This window comes from Electrona antarctica (genome assembly GCF_951216825.1).
Source record: "Electrona antarctica genome assembly, chromosome: 17".
Taxonomy (NCBI): domain Eukaryota; kingdom Metazoa; phylum Chordata; class Actinopteri; order Myctophiformes; family Myctophidae; genus Electrona; species Electrona antarctica.
Window position 1 is genome coordinate 43,356,497 of NC_136798.1, and position 23,895 is coordinate 43,380,391.

Consider the following 23,895-nt stretch of genomic DNA (forward strand, 5'->3'; position numbering starts at 1 on the left):
ACCGACATCCTCCCAAGGTGGCTCTAATGTAAACGGTGACAGAATGCCAAATGGCGACACATTGTTATGTAATACTGGAGCCCAGTAACGAGCAACACCTTTTCCTACGCCACACCCTTGTATTATTATAGCTGATGATGAGTTAGCCTGATTTATTGTTAGTTGCACGCCAGTGTCGCTGGAAAGTAGATTTACTGTGCTTTTGTGCAATTGTTTGATATATTTCATATATATTTAACTTGAATTAATACTAAAATATCAATACGATATAACTTTCTTTATGGTTGAGTGGCAAAACATTGAGCAGCATGGAGCGTTGGGAGTTTATTGGAAGTGCTCGTTGGAAATCACTCAAAGTTCCTGCATAACAACTGATTTGCCAGGGGGCAGCTGTGTTATTGGAAACGTGAAACACAAAATAATAAACCTGGACAGATTGAATTTCTTAACAATTTACAATTTACAATTTAGGCATTTAGCAGACGCTCTTAATCCAGAGCGACTACTGCAGGTAAGCGACTAACACTTTGCAGGTAGAAAACTCTGACGCTAATAATCTTCTGCACGGAATTTCTTGACTCATAACATTTCTATGGTGGATTTGTATTTAACGAAAACCTTGCAGATATAGAAAGAGGATAATTCAAGCTTTCCGTATGGCTGCAATGTTGGTGAGTTTAACGTCCTTTAATACAACAGATCAGATTCAGATTTTCTACAGTTTGGACGTATGCATTGTCTGTCAAAGGCAAAACGTTTTTTTTTTTTTTTTTTTTTGGCTTTCACCTTTTTTCTTTTTATTGATAGAGGGATAGATGAGAGATGGGGGGGAGACATGCAGTGAGGGCCGTCGGGATCGGGAGTCGAGCCCGCGGCACACGGCCAGACTGGGCTACCAGCCAGGGTGCCTGGACCACTGAGCCACAGCCCAGGCCAGGCAAAGAGTAGTTTTTTGCCGCTCACTCAGTATATAGGCGTTCCCGCATAACTTCCGGGTACAATGATGTCACGTGCAATAGCCTCTATTTCCGCTGTGCGACGTGCGTGTCGCACGACCACCTCCACTAGAGGGGGGGCGTTGTCTTCCGTTCTGACACCTTGATGTGTTTAACAGACGACTAATGATGTCCTTCGTGGGATGATGAGGGGAGACGCACTTCCTTCCTGTCAATGTTTGGTTCTTTGTTGAGGACGATGATGCAAATGAATCATGTCTGCAATCATTGTGTGTGTGTGTGTGTGTGTGTGTGTGTGTGTGTGTGTGTGTGTGTGTGTGTGTGTGTGTGTGTGTGTGTGTGTGTGTGTGTGTGTGTGTGTGTCTGCAGACACAGCCAAAAGTTCATTAAACCGTTAAAACCGGGAAAGTGTCATTTCAAGGGACATTTGGAAGAAGAAGCTGCAGTCACTCAATGTTAATAGTAGCCTATGTGTAGTAGAGATAACAGTAGCACAATTTGAAATGTGCTACTGTTATCTCTACAGAAAAATACTGACTAGGGTGCGTTGGACTAGGGTTTGACTGGATTGCTGGATTACTACAATGGCATGATGCTTTGGTGCACTGCCCCTCCTTGTGGAGAGGGTGGGGGTGGGGGGGCTGTTTTACTGAGACTACATGTAGTCCAGGACGCAAGTTGAGACCCCATTTTCATGATACACTTTGGTCATGAACCTGGCGCCATGACTAAAATATCTAGAAACACATGGTGGGCTCCATCTTGCGCCACCCCTTATCCCTTATCCCTAAACGTATTTGCCATTTTTTACTATTTTGAAAAACATTTTTAAACTAGTTCAACTAGCCAATTTCTACATCGAGACATTGTGAGCTTGTAGATTGGCTCTTTGAACTATTTTAAAAGGTTTTTTTTTAAATAGTAAAAAATGGCAAATTAGTTTAATTTAGGGATAAGGGTTAAGGGGTGGCGCAAGATATAGCCCAGCTACCCACATAAACAAAAACCCTTAGCAAACATAATTAAAGTAAGATCTGGTTGCAAAAGGCGCGAAGTATAGTATTGTGCCTAAAGAAGCTTTGCCTGAATGGAGTGACAAGAAACGAGGTCAGGTCGTCTGAATTACGACCGAAACTAAATGGTAAAGAATGTGTTACAAACATGTCCTCTATATACTGAACTGGAATCTAATAAGCTTAGATTTATTAACCACTTAAATACTTTGTTGATCTGTGTCCGCCCCCAGGAGGGAGGTCTGCCCCCCCCCCCCCCCCCCCCCCCCCCCCCCCTTAACAAATCTCTCCGCCGGAAACAAACCGATCTACAAGCTCACAAGGCGGCCGCGCGGCAACGCCATGTGAGCTTGTAGATCGGCTAGAATGGGGATGCTGTAGTATAGTACAGGGCTTTGATGTGAGTCAGTAGATCACGTGTAGGTCATGCTTTAGCCTTTAACCACTTTTAGCGATTATTTTAAACGTTACAGCTATTGAAAAGATTGCAGATCTACAAGCTCGTAGCGCGGCACTCGAGCTTGTAGATCTGCTATTTTTTTAAAACCCCGTGAACATGACGCAAATCTTTGAATAAATGCTTTCACAGCGAATGTTCTTCTCAAATCTTTGCTTCTGGGGAGGTCCCTGGAACAACATATTTTTATTATCATTTGTGCCTTGACATGAAATAGGCTAGTTTGAGCACCACTGACATAGAAACATATAGGTTTTTCAGAACACTTTTAGGATTTAGAAGACTTTTTTTTTTTTTTAAATCGGTCTCAGGTCTAAATGGGTTGATGGAGAATGGAGACCTCAGAACACATCAAGATGGGCCGGGCTCTTCCTGCACTCACTCAATGGAAATGCCTTGCTTTGCTATTTCACATGTTATTGGGGGTAATTTTGACATCAGCTACTTCAACTTTTGTGGGGTCCAATTTTAATACGCCTCTAACTTCGGCAAGTAGCCCACTACCACTATGTCAAATAAATCTATACCTATGATTTACAACACCTGGATTATTGTGTAGTCTTTGAAAGGATTTTGCCGGTGTTCAGCTTGGACCCCAATTTTCTTTGATTGATCAACATTTGATAGAATGATAGAACGACAGACAGACAGACAGACAGACAGACAGATACATTTAAGACAGTGGTTTTCAACCGGTGGTCCCTGATGGGTCATCCAGGTGGTCCCCATAGCTAAAGAGAGTTGACAACCAAATGGACCCTTAATAGATTGTTATCTCTTTACTCTTATGAGAGTGTAAAATGAAACCAAATGGACCCGTCATTGGTGTTTTAAGCATTATGTTATGTTTTAGCTATTGAAAAATAGCAGATCTACAAGCTCATAGGGCGGCACCGAGTGCCGCGCTACGAGCTTGTAGGTCTGCTATTTTTGAAAAATCGTGAAAATGTGCCTCAAATCTTTTAATATACTGTATATTCTTTCAGAGCGAACGTTTTTAACTCAAATCTTTGCTTCTGGAAGGTCCCTGGAACAAAACAAAAGGAGACAAGCGTTTACACTACAGGAATATTGTCAGTTTTTTACAGGGACAGCAACCCCCAATGTGGAAAAAACGGCGCGCATTACATCGCGTATATGTAATGCGAGTAGCCTATACACTAGCCTACACACTGCAACTTGGCACGTTGTGAGCTTGAAGATCTGCTATTTTCAGCAAGTGTAAAATCAACCATTGCGACGGCATCAAGGCCCGCCAAAATATATTGTAGTTGACTAAATCAACTGTAGATCAATATCTGATGATATTTAGTCGACTAAAACTAGACTAAAACATTCCAGGTGACTAAAATGTGACTTAAAACTAAATGAAAACTATATTCAAGAGACTATATTATGACTAAAACTCAAATCAAAATTTGCTGCCAAAATCAACACTGGTCCCCAGTATTCAGTGATGGTTCCCAAACTTTTTCATGTCAATTACCCCCAAATTGACACTATATTTTCATACCATAAGAGAAGATTTTTATGGCCCTAGCAGTGATTCTCAACCCGTTTAATTTAACTCTGAGAGTGTACAAATGGAACATTTGTGCACTCTCAGAGTTCCAGACCCATAAGGGTCCATTTGGTTCGAAACTATCATTTAGCTGGGGACCCCCCTGGAACTCCCTCAAGGACCCCTGGGGGTCCCCGCCAGAACCCCACTTTGGGAACCACTACAGGACTATAGCCTCGGAAAGCCAGACGTTTTTATTTCCAGGGAGAAAAACAAGTCTGGGGCCAATTAAGTCCACTTCAATTCAGTAGCGCAAACGCTGATTTCTGATCGTCTGCACCTTTGTTAAATTGACGCACATGTACACACACACTCACACTCTCTCTCTCTGTCGCTCTAATTAATTAGTCTCATGTCCAGCAGCTGTGCCTATAGTTTCTCCCGGGAGCTGCCTATGCCATAAAAAGCATGTAGGTGAGTTCCAGTCTACTAACTACAGGACTGACTCTCTCTACCCTTCGTCGTGTCCCCATCCACCGCAGTGTTCCAGGACGTGCACGTGATGATCTTCATCGGCTTCGGCTTCCTCATGACCTTCCTGAAGAGATACGGCTTCAGCAGCGTGGGGCTCAACCTGCTGCTGGCCGCCTTCGGCCTGCAGTGGGGCCTCTTCATGCAGGGCATCTGGCACCTAGACGACGGCAAGATCAAGGTCAACATCTTCAAGTAAGCATGCACACACGCACACACGACGCGCCGCGATATATCTCTTCTCTTTTCCTTCCTTTTCCTTTAGGGGTGGCAGTGGCTCAGTGGCCGGATGGTAACCGCAAAGTCGCCAGTTCGAACCCGGGCTCTCCCAGAGTTAGTGTCGAAGTGTCCTTGAGCAAGACACTGAACCCCTAATTGCTCCTGATGTGCTGTTCGGTGCCTTGCATGGTTTTCCGCCGGCATCGGTGTATAAATGTGTGTGAGAATGGGTGAATGTAATGCACAATCTATGTAAAGCGCCTTGGATAAAGGCGCTATATAAATGCACCATTTTTCATTACAATATTTATACCCATTCAGGACATTGGTGTTTTAAGCATTATGTTATACTTTAGCTATTGAAAAATTGCAGATCTACAATCTTTGAATATATTCTTCCAGAGTGAACGTTTTTAACTCATATCTTTGCTTCTGGGGGGGGTCCCTGGAAGTTGGAACAACATATTTTCAGATGGGGGTCCCGCGGCCAAATACTGATCATTCTGCGGGTCCTTGACATGAAAAAGGTTGAGCACTACTGACTGTTTTTTTAGAATCGGCCTCAGTCCTACGTACATTGGTTGTATACTTTCTTTCTCTTCCCAATTTAGTCATTATACACAGGGCATTTATTGGAAACATTAAGAGCTTTCTTGACATTACCGGAATGCCCGAGCTGAGAATGTTAGAGGCTGACATTCCCTAAAAGGGCACTTTTGGTTGAAAACAAAAATAATACCGTACCTACGGCGAGAGCTTGTAGATCCGGCAATTATCCTGAATGCTGCATTTGGGTTTATGGCGTGGAAAATGTCTTTCACCATGCTGCGTTCATGGTCTGGAGAGGGCAGTTTTTTTATTATATTTTTTTCAGATGGCTTAAAACTTAAAAAGCAGGGCCTGAACTCTGCCTCCTTTGACGTGCACGTGCCTGCCGGCCCCAAGACAGTACATTTCAGCACAATATTAGTTGCAATTGTACAGCCTTTTTGCAGTGGTGGAACAAGTGTTCACATCTGTATTGGCACCAAAATTGACTTAAAGCAAAAAAGTAGTCATTATGCAGAATGTCTCATTTCAAGTGTTCAAATGTATTAAAAAAATCTCTTCTTTCTTTTTGGTAAAATACCTCAAAATCGAATTGTAAATTGTAAAGTAAATGTACTTAGTTACTTTACACCACTGCCTTTCTGTTTTTTGTTTTTTGGGCAGGCGTTTGGCGCCCCCTTGAGTTTGGTTCCCTGGGCTGCAGCCCCTATAAAGCCTGCCCTGTGAATGTATTCAGGCCTTGATTGATAGCTAATTAGCTATGTAGCCTATGTCATAGCTGATAGCAATGTAATACATGTTTAGAAGATTAGCAATGTACAGAATGATATTTACGCACGCACGCTCGCAGTGTTTTAGACAGTCTGACAGTTTAATGCTAATACCTGGTATCTTTTTGAGAGAGAGCTATACCTTCAAAATGACCAGTTCAACACGATCTACCCACAATTTACAATTTAGGCATTTAGCAGACGCTCTTAATCCAGAGCGACTTACATTAAGCAAGAACAAAAAGCATGGCAATACATCGCATACATAAAAAGTAGTTATCATGAAACATGCGTAAGCTAAGAACGTAACAGTGACATATCTATATAATGAAACTATGCATATATACTTTAAAGTGCTATGTCTACATGGCATGCTATTCTAGTGCTGTCTACATAGCATGCTATATAAATCTGCATAAAATGATATCTAAGTCTACCCACCCCCGCAAAAAAAAGAATTATCCCATTGCTGAGAATAGTTTAGGGCTTTGGAATAGCGGCGCTATGGTCAACCTTATTCAAGTGGCAGATGGCAAAAAACGTTTGTTTTATATTCAAATGATATATATTTTCAGGGGTATGTGATGTGGTCTACTCTACATTGTAACCTGCACCGCCTTTGTGAACTACTGGTAGATCGCAATCTATAGAGCGTCGCAGTCCCGCCTCCTCGAGAGACCCGGAAAATAAATCCCCGTTCATTTTCCTCATAGCCTTTTCAGAAAGTATTTATTTAAAGACATTTACGCCGCGGACAAAGCCAACTCTTGTCGTGACAAATCATGACAATAAACACAATGTTTTGGGCCAAACAAAGAATTAGAAAGTAGGAAAAAACGGCAGGTTACAACACTTTTTTTGTTGTTTTTCTTCTTTGTAATTATTTGTTTGGTCCAAAATATTGTGTTTGTTGTCATGATTTGTCACGACTCGAGTTGGCTATGTACGACGCTTAAAAGGTCTTTAAATAAATACTTTTTGAAATGTCTATGGGAATGTCCGTTTAATTTCAAGGACCCCCCAGTTTGACATGCATATTAGTCTACAGACTACAGACCCCAAAATATATTGTAAAATCAATGTTAATTTAACTCTGAGAGTGTACAAATGGAACCAAACTGACCCATTAGGGTCCGTTTGGTTCCATGTGTCCACTCTCAGAGTTACAGACCCATACGGGTCCATTTGGTTACAAACTGTCATCTAGCTGGGGTGGTTGCTGTTTCATGGTTTGGACAAAAATCCTTTCTCTCCATCCACTACCACTGAAATGTTTCAGTTGCTTCGTATATTGATATTCTGTGCACTCAATTCTTATTTTAAACTTGGTGTCAGTAACAAGGAACATCACAGGTGCAGCATGGCATATCATGTTTGTTTTTAGTTTTTTCCAAAAAAATATGTTTTAGCAAATTCAACATAAACAACGCGGAGCAAGGCAGAAAGAGCCTGCTGGTTAGTCTGTCGGGCACCAATCAGAAGGCTGTAAGTAGTAAGTAGCCTTGTCGAGCCATGAGGCCCATAGGGCAGGGGCAGGAGCCTACAGTATGTCCTGTTTCTGTAGCGTGAGGCAGCTTGATGTACAAGTACACCCCCTGGACATGACGCCAGTATGTCGCAGGGACTTATACCCCCAAATCCAACCCTCGATGCTGAGTGTCAAGCAGGGAGGCACTGGGTCCCATTGTTTAGAGTATTTGGTACAACGCGGCCGGGGATTGAACCCCGACCTCCCAGTCTCAGGGCAGACACTTTATAACCACAAGGCCACTGAGCTGGTAATCAGATGGCTGACAAAATGGTGAATTGTCATTTCCAGGATGATCAACGCGGACTTCAGCACGGCCACGGTGCTCATCTCCTTCGGGGCGGTCCTGGGGAAGACCAGCCCCGTCCAGCTGCTCATCATGACGCTGATGGAGATCTCCATCTTCTCCATCAACGAACATCTGGTGGTCGAAGTCCTCCATGTGAGTTTCCCCCCTATAGACGAATTCAGAAACGGGTCTCATGGTCGCAGCTTACGTATTTCCTGTAGCCCTATACCTCATCATCATACTATAATTCAGTCAATTGTCTGTCTGAATGAATGAATGTGTGTCAGAAACACCGCCGTATCTCCTCACCACCTGCACCAATCGCTCCCACTTTTCACACAGGCATTGACCATAATAATATGGAGGTCTTAACGAAGCCCTTTTTTTGGATTTTACACATTAATGATTAATAATGCATTTATTAGTGAATTAAAAACGCACCCGGGGCGCAGTACCCCCGGCGGCCACAGGGGGGGGGGGGGGTGCAATATCTCACAACGGGTAAGGGCTAGTACTTTAAATGCTTAGTATCTCGTTTAGCTGGGCATTTTGAAAGTAGCTCTCAAGTCAAAATAGTGTGGGCGCCCCTGTTTTAGTGTTAGTCTAGCTTTAATCGACTAAATATCATAAGATTTTAGTATTTCTTATCCCATGATTTTGTAACCCATTTTTCATTTTTCAATTATCTAATGTGATCCTGGGCTCTACACACCCTCCACCAACCTGGGGAGAGCAACGGACTTGAACTCATGCTTCCTTCATGCATGAGTCCAAGTTGCTCCTTTACACCTGACAGGGGGGGGGAGTTTCCCTGGTTGGACGTAGCGCGTGGAAGGAACACGTTATTCCAACCAGTTCCTTTCCCCTCCATCAGGCACCCTTGGCTGGCCAGGGGGAGGCAGTTTAGAGACCAGGATTACTGCATGTTTTTGTGAGGTTACCTACCCTATAGGGCAGGGGTTCTCAAAGTTTTTGGCCGGGGACCCCCGGAAATGCTTTGGCAACGTCTCGGGACCCCCGCCCCGCCCCCTCCCGACCCCCAATATAAATTGACTGCTACAATAACCTTAAACCATTTTGGGCGGGAACCCCTTTTGGTGTTTTAAGCATTGTTATAATTTAGCTATTGAAAAATAGCAGATCTACAAGCTCATAGCGCGCCACCGAGTGGCGCGCTACGAGCTTGTAGGTCTGCTATTTTTGAAAAATCTTGAAAATAAAATTTAAAAAATAATCTTTTTTTTTTTTTTTTATAATTTGGGGACCCCCTAAAATAATTTGGCGACCCCCCGAGGGGTCGCGACCCACGGGTTGAGAACCCCTGCTATAGGGGACACGGGGAGAACATGCAAACTCCAAACAGAAAGGCCCTTTCGCCAAACCCCGCCTCCGGTATGAGCACTGATGACGTGGAGGAGAGGACACGCCCCCAGCGCCCACAGCGTCCCGAGCGGGAATCGAACCCAGGACCTTCTAGCTGTGAGGCGACAGCACTACCGACTGTGCCCCTATAAGATTTTAGTTGACTAAATCTACAGTTGATTTAGTCGACTAAAATTTATTTTGGCAGGCCTTGATGCCGTCGTAATGGATGATTTTACACTTGCTGAAAATAGCCGATCTACAAGCTCACAACACGATCCGATCAGGATCGAGCGGGGCGGGCCTTGGTGCGCGTGCTGAGGACCTGTATGTTGCGTGTCCCCCTACTGTAGATTTTTTTTTTGTCAAAATCACCCAAATGACTGAATGCATGCTCTTGGGCGGGAACCCCTTTTGGTGTTTTAAGCATTACGTTATACGTTAGCTATTGAAAAAATAGCAGATCTACAAGCTCATAGCGTGGCTCCGAGTGCCGCGCTACGAGCTTGTAGGTCTGCTATTTTTTTTAAATCGTGAAAATGCACCGCATTTTTAACTCATATCTTTGCTTCTGGGGGGTCCCTGGCTGGAACAACATATTTTCAGATGGGGGTCGGCGGCCAATTACATATATATTTGGGGGTTCTTGACATGACAATGTTTGAGCACCACTAACATAGAAACATAGGTTTTTTCAGAAAACGGTCAAGGATTTAGAAGACATTTTGTAGAATCGTCCTCAGGTCCAAATGGATGAAATGCACCCTGTGGATGTGGGAAACTAGACATGGTACGGTCCGCCCTAACATGTCTGACTTTGGTTCCACCACTGCTGGTGCTGCTGACACAGCTTTACCCCTAGGGGGCACTGTGTCCACACATTACATTTAATTTAAATGGACACTTGTCCCCCTCTGTGTGTCTCTGACTGCTAGGCCAATGACGTGGGAGCGTCCATGATCATCCACGCCTTCGGGGCGTACTTCGGCCTGGCGGTGGCGCGCGTGCTCTACCGCCCGGCGCTGAGGGACGGACACGAAAACGACGGCTCCGTCTACCACTCCGACCTGTTCGCCATGATCGGTAAGAGTACTGCCCATTGTTCCTATATGGTCTCTAACCCATTTTTGGGCGGGAACCCCTTTTGGTGTTTTAAAAGCATTATGTTATACTTTAGCTATTGAACAAATAGCAGATCTACAAGGTCATAGCGCGGCACCGAGTGCTATGAACTTGTAGGTCTGCTATTTTTTGAAAAATCGTGAAAATGTGGCCCAAATGTTTGAATCTTTCAGAGCGAACGTTTTTAACTCAAATCTTTCAGATGGGGTTGGCGGCCAATGACATATTTTTGGGGGTCCTTGACATGAAAATGTTTGAGAACGAATGACATAGAAACAGATATTTCAGAAAACTGTCATGATTTAGAAGACATTTTTATAATCGACCGCAGGTCTAAATGGGCTAAACTATACCTCCCCCCCCCCCTGTCAGGTGAAAAGAAGCAGCTTGGACTCCTCATGCATAGAAGGAAGCATGAGGTCAGTCCGCTGCCCTCCCCAGGTTGGCGGAGGGAGTGTATAGCGACCAGGATTACATTAGATAATTGACACTGGGTGAAAAAAATGGGTTGCAAATCGTGGGATGAAAAATATTTAAAAAAAGAGTCTGCCATTGTTATACATGTCTGGTACCGTAGTATAACTTACCAGTGTAACATTTAGTTTAGTTATTGTCATATTTTAGTCACCGAGTCACCGGAAATGCTTTAGTGTTAGTCGACCATAATATATCATAAGATTTTAGTCGACTAAATCTACAGTAGATTTAGTCGACTAAAATGTATTTCGGCGGGCCTTGACGGTGCCATAATGGCTGATTTCACACTTGCTGAAAATAGCCGATCTACAAGCTCACAGCGCGTTGCGTTGTGAGCTTGTAGATCTGCCTTTTTCAGCATGCGACCAAACATAAGATGACTTGTCTTTTAGATCTCTTGTCCACTATAGTCTCTCCGGAACATTTTAGTCTAGTTTTTATTTGTTGACGATATTGTCAATAGATTTAGCCTTAGTCTTAGTCATTTTATTTATTTTTGTATGTATTTTTCGCCAATGAAAAAAGGTAGTCGACGGACATTTTTTCGACAAAATCTACACTATAACTTGTTGTTCCAGTATCATCTTAAAGGTATATTCAGTGATTTCACTTAATTCAAATATCACTTATTTTTTCTTATTTTTTGGATAATCCTCCCTACTATAAAGTGTGCTGACCATATAAGGAGTTCCTCCCTGTCCCCAGTGAGCCACTGGGGTCAAAAAACCCTAGTTTCGGTTTGGGCTTTGGGTGGCAAAGCCTTCATCCAATCAGGATGAGAGGGGCCTTCCTCCAATCATGATCGAGTGGGGAGGGCATTGGTGCACGTGCTGTTGGTCTGTTGTACTTCCCCCACTGTAGAGTGTGTGCATGTGCACATCTTGTTACCGGGTGGACCGGGTTTTTTTTCCAAATCACTGAATGCTCCTTTAAAGGTTGAAAACCATTGTTGTGGGCACAGAGTGCAGTTATGACCCCTGGTGGAGTAAAAGGTGTCCTGCAGCAACATGTAGAGCAAACCAGAACAGTGGTTCTCAACATGAGGTCCGGGGACCCGCTGGGCTCTTTGAGGCGGTTCCTCAGGGGTCTCCAGCTAAATGACTGATGGTTCATCTTCACCATAATTACATGCTGTAGTTAATGTCTACTAGATAGATAGATAGATAGATAGATAGATAGCTAGATAGATAGATAGCTAGATAGATAGATAGATAGATAGATAGATAGATAGATAGATAGATAGATAGATAGATAGATAGATAGATAGATAGATAGATAGATAGATATTATATCTCAAATTGTCAGTCCATGAGAAGAAGAAGGCTAGTTGAGGTGATAACGTCTCAACTAGATCTTGCACCTTGTTACATCACTGCTGTAAAGGTCCATTTGGTTCCATTTGAACACTCACTCAGAGTTGAGCAAATACATTATTTGCAGCCGGCAGGGTGACCAGATAAACATACTTCTGTCCCTAAACTGTTCGTTTGAGGGACAGAATGGGCACTATGACGTAAAATTCTCCATTCATCGTCAATGGGCATTTAATGTTTGTGTAAGACGAAAATCCATAAACTAATAGCTGAATATATAATATAGGAGGTGCTATGGCGCCCTCAAAAAAAGCAAAAGGTTGAGCATCAGTGATCTCTTAACGTAAATGTTGTCTCTTCGGCGCCGCTGTGCAGGGACGTGCACACATAGACATCAAAGGGGGCTTCAGCCCCTGCCCTTTTACCCGTCTGTAAAACAACTGTCCTTTCCAGACCACGAATGCAGCATTTACTACACGGTGAAAGAAATGCAAATGCCCTCCTCTCCTTTCCATGCCATGCCGGAAGGCAGCATTCAGAATAATTGCTTTTTTTGTCTCCGAAGTCTCCCGAACTTGAACGCAGCATTTTGCATTGAACACATTTTGTTTAGAAATCCATGTCGTTACACCGCATCTCCAGTATAGCTAAAGGCCTCACTCACACCTAAGACACACGCAAGACACACTTGTGTCCTGTGTGTCCTGTGTCTCATGGCCGCCTCAATGCATTTCCAATGGGAGTCACATGGTTTGAAGACAGCCATGCAACAAGGTTGTGTCCTAAAACCATGTGACTCCCATTGGAAATGCATTGAGGCGGCCATGACACACAGAAGACACGGGACACAAGTGCAGTGTCTTAGGTGTGAGTGAGGCCAAAGAGTGCTGGGTTGCGCCCCGGAAATAGCCGATCTACAAGCTCACAACATGTCGCAGCTCGACGCGCTGTGAGCTTGTAGATCTGCTATTTTTATCCAAAAGTGCACCCTCTTACGGGATTTCAGCCCCTTGCCTCTCTCTAACACTCTCTGCACGTCTCCGCCGCCGCTGCTGTGTCCAGGAACGGTGTTCCTGTGGATGTTCTGGCCCAGCTTCAACTCTGCCATCGCTGACCCCGGCGCCGCCCAGCTCACGGCCGTCATCAACACCTACTTATCTCTGTCGGCGTGCGTCCTCTCAGCCTACGCCATCTCCAGCCTGGTGGAGCACAAGGGGAAACTAGACATGGTACGGTTAGGTATAGGGCCTATACGCGGTTCCCAAACCTTTTTGTAACCCTGTTACACAATCACAACCAAATAATCATACTCTTGTGTACGTATTGTTAGATATAACAATACAATAAATCACACCCGTGTGAAGTGAGGGGTGCTCTTATCATCATACATCATCACATTCCGACCGATCACAGTTTCCTCACTTTGTTCACTTTGCTCATCAGCCAATCAAATCATCGCTATGGGATGCTCAGCCAATCAAATCAATCGCTACGGGGGTACACACAAACACACAAAACTGGGCATATAGGAGGGGCTATAGCGCCCCTCAAAAATAATGTGGAATCTGGGGTCACGTGAGTTTTTGAGTGGTGCAAACCACTCCAACAACCAGCTTTGTCTGTATCTATGTTTGTGTCCGTGTATGTGTGTATGTGTGTACCTGTACGTGCGACCCAAAAAAATGAGCATGGTTACTATGGTCACTGACATTACGTCAGACCACAGCTGATCAGGCTATATAAGACCTTGCACCACTCAGTTCACACGGGTGTGATTTTTTTCTTACAATTTACAATTTAGGCATTAATCCAGAGCGATTTACATTAAGCAATACCAAAAAGCATGGCAATACATCACATACTGTAAATAAAAAGTAGTTGTCATGAAACATGCGTAAGCTAAGAAAGTAACAGTGGAGTATCTATATAACGAAACTATATGAACTATACATACTATACTATATTATACTATGTACTATAAAGTGCTATGACTACATAACATGCAATTCTAGTGCTGTCTACGTAACATGCTATAAGTCTGTATAAAATGCTACAGTATATAAGTCTACATAAAGTGATGGGCTACGGCAAGGGCAAGGGCCATGATGGAGTCTGAAAAGTTTCTTCTTTGGTTTTGTTTTGTGTGTATGTACCCTGTATAGGTGCACATCCAGAACGCCACCCTGGCTGGAGGCGTGGCCGTGGGAACCTGTGCCGACATGAACATCGGTCCGTTCGGAGCCATGCTGATCGGACTGGTGGCCGGTGCCGTCTCCACCCTGGGCTTCAAGTTCCTCTCTGTGAGTCAACGTTAAACCCATTTAAAACCCTTCAAGTTCCTCTCTGTGAGTCAACGTTAAACCCATTTAAAACCCCTCAAGTTCCTCTGTGTGAGTCAACGTTAAACCCATTTAAAACCCCTCAAGTTCCTCTCTGTGAGTCATCGTTAAACCCATTTAAAACCCCTCAAGTTCCTCTGTGTGAGTCCATGTTAAACCCATTTAAAACCCCTCAAGTTCCTCTGTGTGAGTCAACGTTAAACCCATTTAAAACCCCTCAAGTTCCTCTCTGTGAGTCATCGTTAAACCCATTTAAAACCCTTCAAGTTCCTCTCTGTGAGTCAACGTTAAACCCATTTAAAACCCCTCAAGTTCCTCTGTGTGAGTCAACGTTAAACCCATTTAAAACCCCTCAAGTTCCTCTCTGTGAGTCAACGTTAAACCCATTTAAAACCCTTCAAGTTCCTCTCTGTGAGTCAACGTTAAACCCATTTAAAACCCTTCAAGTTCCTCTCTGTGAGTCAACGTTAAACCCATTTAAAACCCTTCAAGTTCCTCTGTGTGAGTCAACGTTAAACCCATTTAAAACCCTTCAAGTTCCTCTGTGTGAGTCAACGTTAAACCCATTTAAAACCCCTCAAGTTCCTCTGTGTGAGTCAACGTTAAACCCATTTAAAACCCCTCAAGTTCCTCTCTGTGAGTCAACGTTAAACCCATTTAAAACCCTTCAAGTTCCTCTGTGTGAGTCAACGTTAAACCCATTTAAAACCCTTCAAGTTCCTCTGTGTGAGTCAACGTTAAACCCATTTAAAACCCTTCAAGTTCCTCTGTGTGAGTCAACGTTAAACCCATTTGAAACCCTTCAAGTTCCTCTGTGTGAGTCAACGTTAAACCCATTTAAAACCCTTCAAGTTCCTCTCTGTGAGTCAACTGCCCTTAAGTCAGACATCTCCCGTTATAGTCCATGCGGGTTACAAACCTGCACCCGTGCTGCGGGTTACAAATCAGCATGTAGATTAGCTATTTTCAGAATATAAACAAAAACAAAGTTGTTTTTTATTTGGTTTTTTTTAATACAAATCTAAATATACAAAGTAACTATATCAACTAAAGTTTTCACCTAATTGTAATAGTAAAAGTACAATATTCGTCTCTGAGATGTAGTGGAGTGGAAGTATAAAAGTATAGCAAATTGGAACCACTCCAGTAAAAGTACCTCAAAGTTGTACTTAAGTAGCCTACAGTACTTGAGTAAATGTACTTGGTGGATACTTTCCACCACTGCCTGCAGGGGTGGCGGCGGATCAGGGGTAGAGTGGCCGGTTGGTAACCGCAAGGTCGCCAGTTCCAACCCGGGCTCCCCCAGAGTTAGTGTCGAAGTGTCCTTGAGCAAGACTCTGAACCCCTAATTGCTCCTGATGTGCAGGTTGGTGCTTTGCATGGTTTCCGCCGCCATCAGTGTGTGAATGGGTGAATTGATGCATAATCTATGTAAAGCGCCTTAGATAAAGGCGCTATATAAATGCACCATTTACCATTTTACTGCCTGACCAGACCAGGGGCTCCATCTTGCACCACCCCTTACCCCTTATCCCTAAACGTATTTGCCATTTCTTACTATTTTAAAACATTTAAAAAATAGTTCAACTAGCCAATCTACATTGACACATTGTTCGCTTGTAGATCGGCTATTTTAAAATGGCAAATAAGTTTAGGGATAAGGGGTGGTGCAAGATATTGGGCCAGATCGTTGAGGATGTGTTTGTGTCTCTGCTCCTCCTCCTCTTACAGCCCATCCTTGCGGCCAACCTGGGCATTCAGGACACCTGTGGGGTGCACAATCTGCATGGCATGCCTGGCATCCTGGGAGGTCTGGCTGGCATCGTGGCCGTGGCCATGGGCAAGAAGGGGTAAGAACAGAGCACCGCACTGAGATGGAAGAAGTCCGCACACAGTCTTTGCTCCAACAGTGTTTATTTTGTTAAAGATGGAGTGCCGTGATTTCCCCCCCCCCTAAACAGGATCATCAGGTCTTATTGTTATATAAGGAGGAAGAATCTTTTTCATAAACCCACAGCTGTAGTTGTATGATAAAGGGGGAGGGGTTAGGGGAGGGGCTGATAGTGTGATGTCACTATATTACTGTTTTTTTCATTGGCACGTTCAGCCTCCAGGAAGAAACCCTAAATACCATTGCACATAAAAACGACTCCAGGGTGTCTAATGAAGTACTGTCACCTCATAGACACATGAAAAACTGGACAAAATAATACAAAAATTGTGGCACTCCCTCTTTAAAACACTGACATTTTATTCAGGACACTAAGAGAGCCCCTACCCCCACGCTATTCATTTAAATGGCAGTGAGTCGCTCAGTGGCGTTTTGTAGGCGTCATTTCTTTCTACGTCCGATTTTAGACAGAGACCCGCCCTTGGTGGCGCCCCGCGCGGCCCGCCTGCCTCTGGTTGGCCGCGAACCCTTTTATTGGCTAGCTATGCTGCTGCTGTCAGAAGTAGAGGAAGTAGGGAGAAGCTTAGCGATAATAATATTAAAACGTTAGCGATAATATTAAAACGCCAAAATGTATCTGTCGCCGTCCCCGATAAAAGGTAAGCCTTGTAACTGTATGAAGTAAGTAGGCTTAGTAATTGTCTCGTGGACACTTCTTTTTGTTGTAGTTTACACAGAACGAAAAGCCGCGGAAGCATAATAATAAATAATAATATTAAAAAAACATTATCTGTCGCCGCATGACATACTGTAATCATAATCATGACATGATTCATGACGGTGAACTTATGTTATGAGTCTTTATGACAAAGTCAATAACAGTATCCATAAGAAAGCACGCTAGAGATGTCAACATAAACATGAAACACTGTAAAAAGGGACTTTTTTATACTATTCCCTTCAGCTTTATCCTTTGTAGTATTAGACCGAATACGGACACACGCTAATCAACACAAACACTGTATTTATTAGAACACCCAACATTGTGATCAAATCACAATTCAATCAAAGCAAACCGCGTAAACAATATTAGTAAATACGGACACACGCTAATCACCACAAACACTTTATTTATTAGAACACCCAGATCGAATCACAATTCATTCAATCAAAGCAAACCGCATAAACAATATTCGTTTGCCTTTAATTCTGGAGCGTCATCTGTGCCTTTCGAATACTACGACATTCTGTCCCATTCTGTTCATTTTACAAATTTACACTGAAAGTTAGAAAGTAACGCTGCGCGTGTATCTGTCATCATCTGTCACAGGGCGCCGCCATCTCTGACTGTTTCTGACATTGACAACACCGAGCTCTGGCCAATCAGACGCGCGGGGCGTCACCAAGGGCGGGTCTCTGTCTAAAATCGGACGTAGAAAGAAATCACGCGTTTTGAAGCACCCGGAAGAACGCTCTACACTTCCGCGTTTATTTTGGTTGTCAAACTATGCGGAAGTGCAAACGAGCGCCTGGGGATCGTCGCCATGTTGTACTTGTGGTGGACATTTTTTGTCAACATTCCATTTTTGCCACGGATATACGAAATTAAGTGGACAATAATATGAATAGAAACACACAGATAGATAGCCCTGAATGACTATACAGTAATATACGGTAATATACAGGTGTGACGGTACAATTCGGGAGTTTACCAGAGTTTGTTGGAAAGTTTAACGGGAGTTTCCTGTAATATACACATCCGTATTCCATGCTTTTTGCACAGTGATACTCTGAGAGTGTTCAAATGGAACCAAATGGACCCTTATGGGTCCATTTGGTTCCATTTGAACATTCTCAGAGTTAAGGGGGTCTCTTTAATTTCATAACCACTAGTACTAGTTGGACTCCGTCATACTGATTCTGAAGAAAACCTGGAGACTTGGCATTCAGTAAGTGCGAGTTATGATCTAAATAAGAACATTATAATGGTGTGTGAAACAGAAAATATAACGTTTTCCCACGGACACATTGTTTGTGACCGCAGACGAGCGGTCAATGTTAGAGGGACATTCCACCCTTTTTGCATAAAAATATATGTTAATGACGTTTAGAAGATTTAGAACGCTTTCCTGGGGGTCTTTATTTGTGTAATTTGTGGTTTTAGATATTTTAGATTTTAGCAGTGAGCCCAGTGTCTCTGATGTCATGGACACTTGGCTCACTTAATTCCTGGACTACAATTCCCATAATGCTTTGGTGCACTGCTCCTCCTTGTGGATAGAGGGGGGGCTGTCTTAGCTGTCTTACTGAGACAACATGCAGTCCAGGAAGTAAGTGAGCCCAGTGTCCATGACATCAGACACTGGGCTCACTTCTACAATCTAAAATATCTAAAACCATATATTAGGCTACACACATAAAGACCCCCATGAAAGTGTTCTAAATCTTCTAAACGTCATTAACATATATTTTTTTGCAAAAAGGGTGAAGTGTCCCTTTAAACCTTAGTTGTGCAGGGTTTCCTCGTGCTAAATGCACAGACCCGGCTGCAGTTCCACTCATACACTACGCTGGGTCAAATTGATTGATTGATTGATTGATTGATCAGGAACAGGCTCTGGAAATAAATGCACATGGCCCACTGGCCCATGTGACCACTAATGTTAAGCAGTCTTATTTATACTTTAGAGCTTTTCAAGTGGGCCCTGAACCACAAATTAAGGATGGGAACCACTGATGTAGTGGGCTTCTTTTTTTTAAATTTATTTTTGGCCTTCATAATCAAGCTAATACGTGTGTGTGTGTGTGTGTGTGTGTGTGCGTGCGTGCGTGCGTGCGTGCGTGCGTGCGTGCGTGCGTGTGTTCTCTTGTTCATCAGACCTAACGACTCGGCTGCCATGCAAGCCGCCGCTCTGGCCTCTTCGCTTGGCTTCGCGCTGGTCGGGGGCGCAATCACAGGTGGGTGGACGGACGCAAAGTTACTAGTTATAGTTTCAGGCTTTTTAGCTAACTCTCTTGTCCAGAGCGAGTTCAGAGTTGTTCAAGTTATCAAATAACACGGGTGAGATCTACGTATCATCCCTTGTCAAACGATGGATACATGCGGATGAGTTATGGTTTTTCATGGTGGTGTGTGTGTGTGTGTGTGTGTGTGTGTGTGTGTGTGTGTGTGTGTGTGTGTGTGTGTGTGTGTGTGTGTGTGTGTGTGTGTGTGTGTGTGTGTGTGTGTGTGTGTGTGTGTGTGTGTGTGTGTGAAAGAGAGAGAGAGAGACCGAGAGAGAGACCGAGAGAGAGACCGAGAGACAGAGACTTAATTAGTAAATAAGTTAAATACTGACCTATGTTTTCTGGGAAAGAAAATCAAATATTTATTCTAAAAATTCAAACATGTTATTTTGCTATATACTGTACATAGCAACAAGAATTTAGTTTTATTCTTCTGTACAGCACTTTTTAAACTGTGAGTTGTAAAATGTGCTTTATAAATAAAGTGGATTGGATTGGAAGAACCCTGAAAGGGGTTCCCGACCCGTCCAGAAGGGCCTTCTGCACCTGGACAGCATGGTGTGCGCGGTGTATCTGCCACTTGAGTTAAAAGTGTTCGTATGACTACTCAAATGTGTTCCGCATTCATTCCAGGTCTGATAATGAAGCTTCCATTCTGGGGTCAGCCTCCAGACCAGAACTGCTTCGACGACTCTATTTACTGGGAGGTGAGACCTATATCCCACCGCTCTAAATATCACGTGTGGATCGTGTCCAGGGTCCACCGCTGCATTATGGCTCTAGGACAGGGACAACTTTGATGATGGAGAGGGCCACTATATTTCCACACTCACTCCAGAGGGCCACTATAGTTCCACACTCACTCCAGAGGGCCACTATAGTTCCACACTCACTCCAGAGGGCCACTATAGTTCCACACTCACTCCAGAGGGCCACTAAAGTTCCACACTCACTCCAGAGGGCCACTATAGTTCCACACTCACTCCAGAGGGCCACTATAGTTCCACACTCACTCCAGAGGGCCACTATAGTTCCACACTCACTCCAGAGGGCCACTATATTTCCACACTCACTCCAGAGGGCCACTAAAGTTCCACACTCACTCCAGAGGGCCACTATCTTTACACACTCAGGGCCACTCTATTTACACACTCACTTCAGAGGGCCACTATATTTATTTATATTTACACTTTCATTCCACATTACTATAGGCCTACTGTCAGACATCATTTCAACTTAATTTCCCCCCGCTAAAATGTTTACCTTGTATGCTATTTTGGCAGATCTACCAATAAATAATAAATTGTTAAGCATCTTTTTGAATTAATTTGCAAGATGGCTACACAATTAGAGAACGGAAAATAATTGTTATTTTGATCAACATTTGCCTGTCATCTCTCCCATTGTACCACATCAATACAGCATGGAATTGTGGACAAAATCTTATACATCAAAATATTATTTAGTTTTGAGTTCTGCAAGGCTAAATCTCATCATGTTGGTCCGTGGTTCAAATGCCAAATAAATATTGGACCTTGATATGACAAAAATGTGTTGAAGACAAACACTTTTCAGTTGTTCTTGAATACGTTTTTGCTTTGTTTTTTGTGATCAGGTGCCTGAGGAAGAGACAGACGGTGAGGAGAGTCTGGCCCAGAACAAAGCCGAAGTTTAAACCTCATTCTGAACCCAACACCCACCTGAGAGACATCACTTCAGCACCACTCATGTCAACGCGTTCATTTCACAGCGCTATAACCACTTGAGCCCCTATATTCAAAGATCTTCCAAAAACAGTGGTGGTAAAAGTACTCAAACGTTTTACTTAAGTAAAAGTATGAATGCTGCAATGTAGATGTTTGAAGTCCCTTATTCAAAATGTGCTCAAGTAAAAGTACAAAAGTATCAGCATCAATATATATTGCAGAATGTCCCATTTCACATAAAAAAAAACATTTCAAAATGGGTACAACATCTTTTGAAAATGGACGATCTACAATGTGACACATTGTGAGCTTGTAGATCTGCTATTTTCAAATGGACTAAATGTATAGGGTTGAAGAGGTTAATGTATGTTTTCTAATGAAAATGTAAATCTCCAAAAACTAGTAACTAAAGTTTTCAAATAATTATAGTGGAGTAAAAGAACACATTTTGGCTCTGAGATGTAGTGGTAAAAGTACTGGAAATTGGAAATACTCAAGTAAAGTACAAATACCTCAAAACTGTACTTAAGTAAATGTACTTACTTTCCACCACTGTCCAGAAATAGGGCCGATCCACGAGATATAGGGCTTTCAGAGTAAAAGCTGCCATATCTCCCTGGAACCCCGAGCTCCTATTTTGAAAGAAATCCTGGCGCTCATTGTGTTAAATGGGATTATTGTTTTGTTATTCAAAACCATAAATCCAGAAGTGGTTTATAGTGAGGGGGGAAACGATTTGGACACATTTACATTAGTAGTATCTTGGAATGTGACTGACACACCTATATATTGTGACTCAAGGATTTAAAAGAGCACTTTGCCCCTTTTTCAACTTTATTGAAAATTATTGGTCCTCAGTCATGGGCTGTGGACAGTCCTGGAACCTGCCTATACCAATGACAACATTGATGTGTATTCCAAGTCAATAGAAGCCATTGATCTTGAATTAAGAATATAAGAAAATAAACTAAACGACCAAATCTGCCTATCGATTATGTCACTGTAGGCATGTTTCTGAACTGTCCACAGCCCCCCTCTGAGATACAGAGTGAGTAGACAGAAATGCCATCGTATATAATGACCATTATAGTTCGGACCAATTATACGAAGATAGGTTGAAAATGGGCAACGTGCACCTTCGATAACAACCTTGGATATGAACAGAGCAGTAATACAAACTAATGCAACATTATGTACAGACTAAGAACTTTCCGGACTTTGTTTGGCAACCGTCCTGAGTTAATGTGCAAAACATAGGCTATAATATAAAGAATGTTACACCGCTGCCAACTAAAATAACACCAATAAGCTCTTATTTTCCCTTATTTTTATATGAAATATCCAAAGTCTATGGTTTTAGGCTATTTGTATGGTGTCTATCTCTCCTATAGTACCTTTTTTCTTTTTTGACTGGCAAATATTGGTGCCAACTTAAAGGGAAACTTCACCCTGCCATGTTAATGGCATTTAGAAGATTTAGAACACTTTCCTGGGGTCTTTATTTGTGTAATGTGGTTTTAGATATTTAAAATTTTAGCATTGAGCCCAGTGTCTCTGATGTCATGGACACTGGGCACACTTCCTTCCTGGACTACATGTTGTCTCAGTAAGACAGCCCTCCACCTATCCACAAGGAGGAGCAGCACACCAAAGCATTATGGGAATTGTAGTCCAGGAAGGAAGTGTTGATGACATCAGAGACACTGGGCTCACTGCTAAAATCTAAAACATCTAAAACCCACATATTACACACATACAGACCCCCAGGAAAGTGTTCGAAATCTTCTAAACGTCATTAACATAATTTAGTTTTTTGCAAAAAGGGTGTCCCTTTAAGCTTTCCTTGCATTTGCCTGCTGCGTTAGGTGAGCTGACTGGAGCCCTCTGCTGGAACCGCGTGGAATCACATGGCAGGTCTATGAGGTTGACATCAGCTGCATCAACATGGCTCTGACCCATGGGGCAAGGATAGTTAGTGCAAAACGCTCTCACCGCTAATCAGTTTTACGCATGTGTCCCTGTTTTTTCTACACAGTAAAATCCTCAGTTAATTTGAATGGAAACACTGAGAATGTTATTGCGTACCTACCTGTATAAATACCTTTTTGCCGGAAGTGGACTGCGCTTTCCAAACCATGTATTTGACATTATAAGAGTTGTCCCTGGACAAACAAAGTTATTTTTTTTGGTATTCTATTTACATGTAGTTTAATCTTATATGCACAGTTTTTCTGTTTTGTTTTGTAATAAATAAGTAAATAAACAAATGGATATTGTCAGTTTGTTTCAATCCCTACATGTTAAATCAGACACATTTATATATATATATATATATATATATATATATATATATATATATATATATATATATATATATATATATATATAGACCAATTATTTGTTTACAAACATTGGGGCTGGGCGCACGGGGGACTGTTTAATGTAATCAATTCCCAACAGATCTCCAAACCTGTTGTTTTGGTGAGTTTCAGTCCATTCAACCTCCTCTTGTGAGTTGGCTAGTGAGGAGACATTTATACTTCAAAGCCCAACAGTGTTGCACACAGAGAACAGCATCGCGGGACGAAGCATAAATTATACTTGATGGGCTGCAGGTGCGCGTGCAGCCGTGCACAAATAGGCTCTGCTGCCGTGATCATGAGCGCACCTCCCGTTCTTATGACAGCGACTGGAGGTGTGGTTTTGAGGACAAAACTGTTTTGAATTGCTATTATTGTTCAAACACAACAGAAACCAAGGACTATAATATATTTCAAGGGCGAGAGATCACAATACAAATCCTAATCATTCTTCCTCCACACTGGGAGAAAAACAGCATCTGAAAGTTTGATGGGGCATTTTTTAC

The 23,895-nt window shown here is 42.8% G+C and overlaps 1 protein-coding gene across 1 annotated transcript in view; it reads left to right on the forward strand.

Annotated features, from left to right (window-relative positions):
- rhag (Rh associated glycoprotein) overlaps positions 1-23,308 on the forward strand; it is a 41,491-nt gene extending 18,183 nt beyond the window's left edge. Inside the window, exons 2-10 of the mRNA XM_079525953.1 lie at positions 4,470-4,653; positions 7,816-7,966; positions 10,111-10,258; positions 13,150-13,316; positions 14,250-14,387; positions 16,158-16,276; positions 19,196-19,275; positions 19,957-20,030; positions 20,939-23,308. Coding sequence (XP_079382079.1) covers positions 4,470-4,653; positions 7,816-7,966; positions 10,111-10,258; positions 13,150-13,316; positions 14,250-14,387; positions 16,158-16,276; positions 19,196-19,275; positions 19,957-20,030; positions 20,939-20,998 — 1,121 coding nt within the window. The 3' untranslated portion in view covers positions 20,999-23,308. The remainder of the gene's footprint in view (positions 1-4,469; positions 4,654-7,815; positions 7,967-10,110; positions 10,259-13,149; positions 13,317-14,249; positions 14,388-16,157; positions 16,277-19,195; positions 19,276-19,956; positions 20,031-20,938) is intronic.
- Positions 23,309-23,895: the final 587 nt, after the last annotated feature.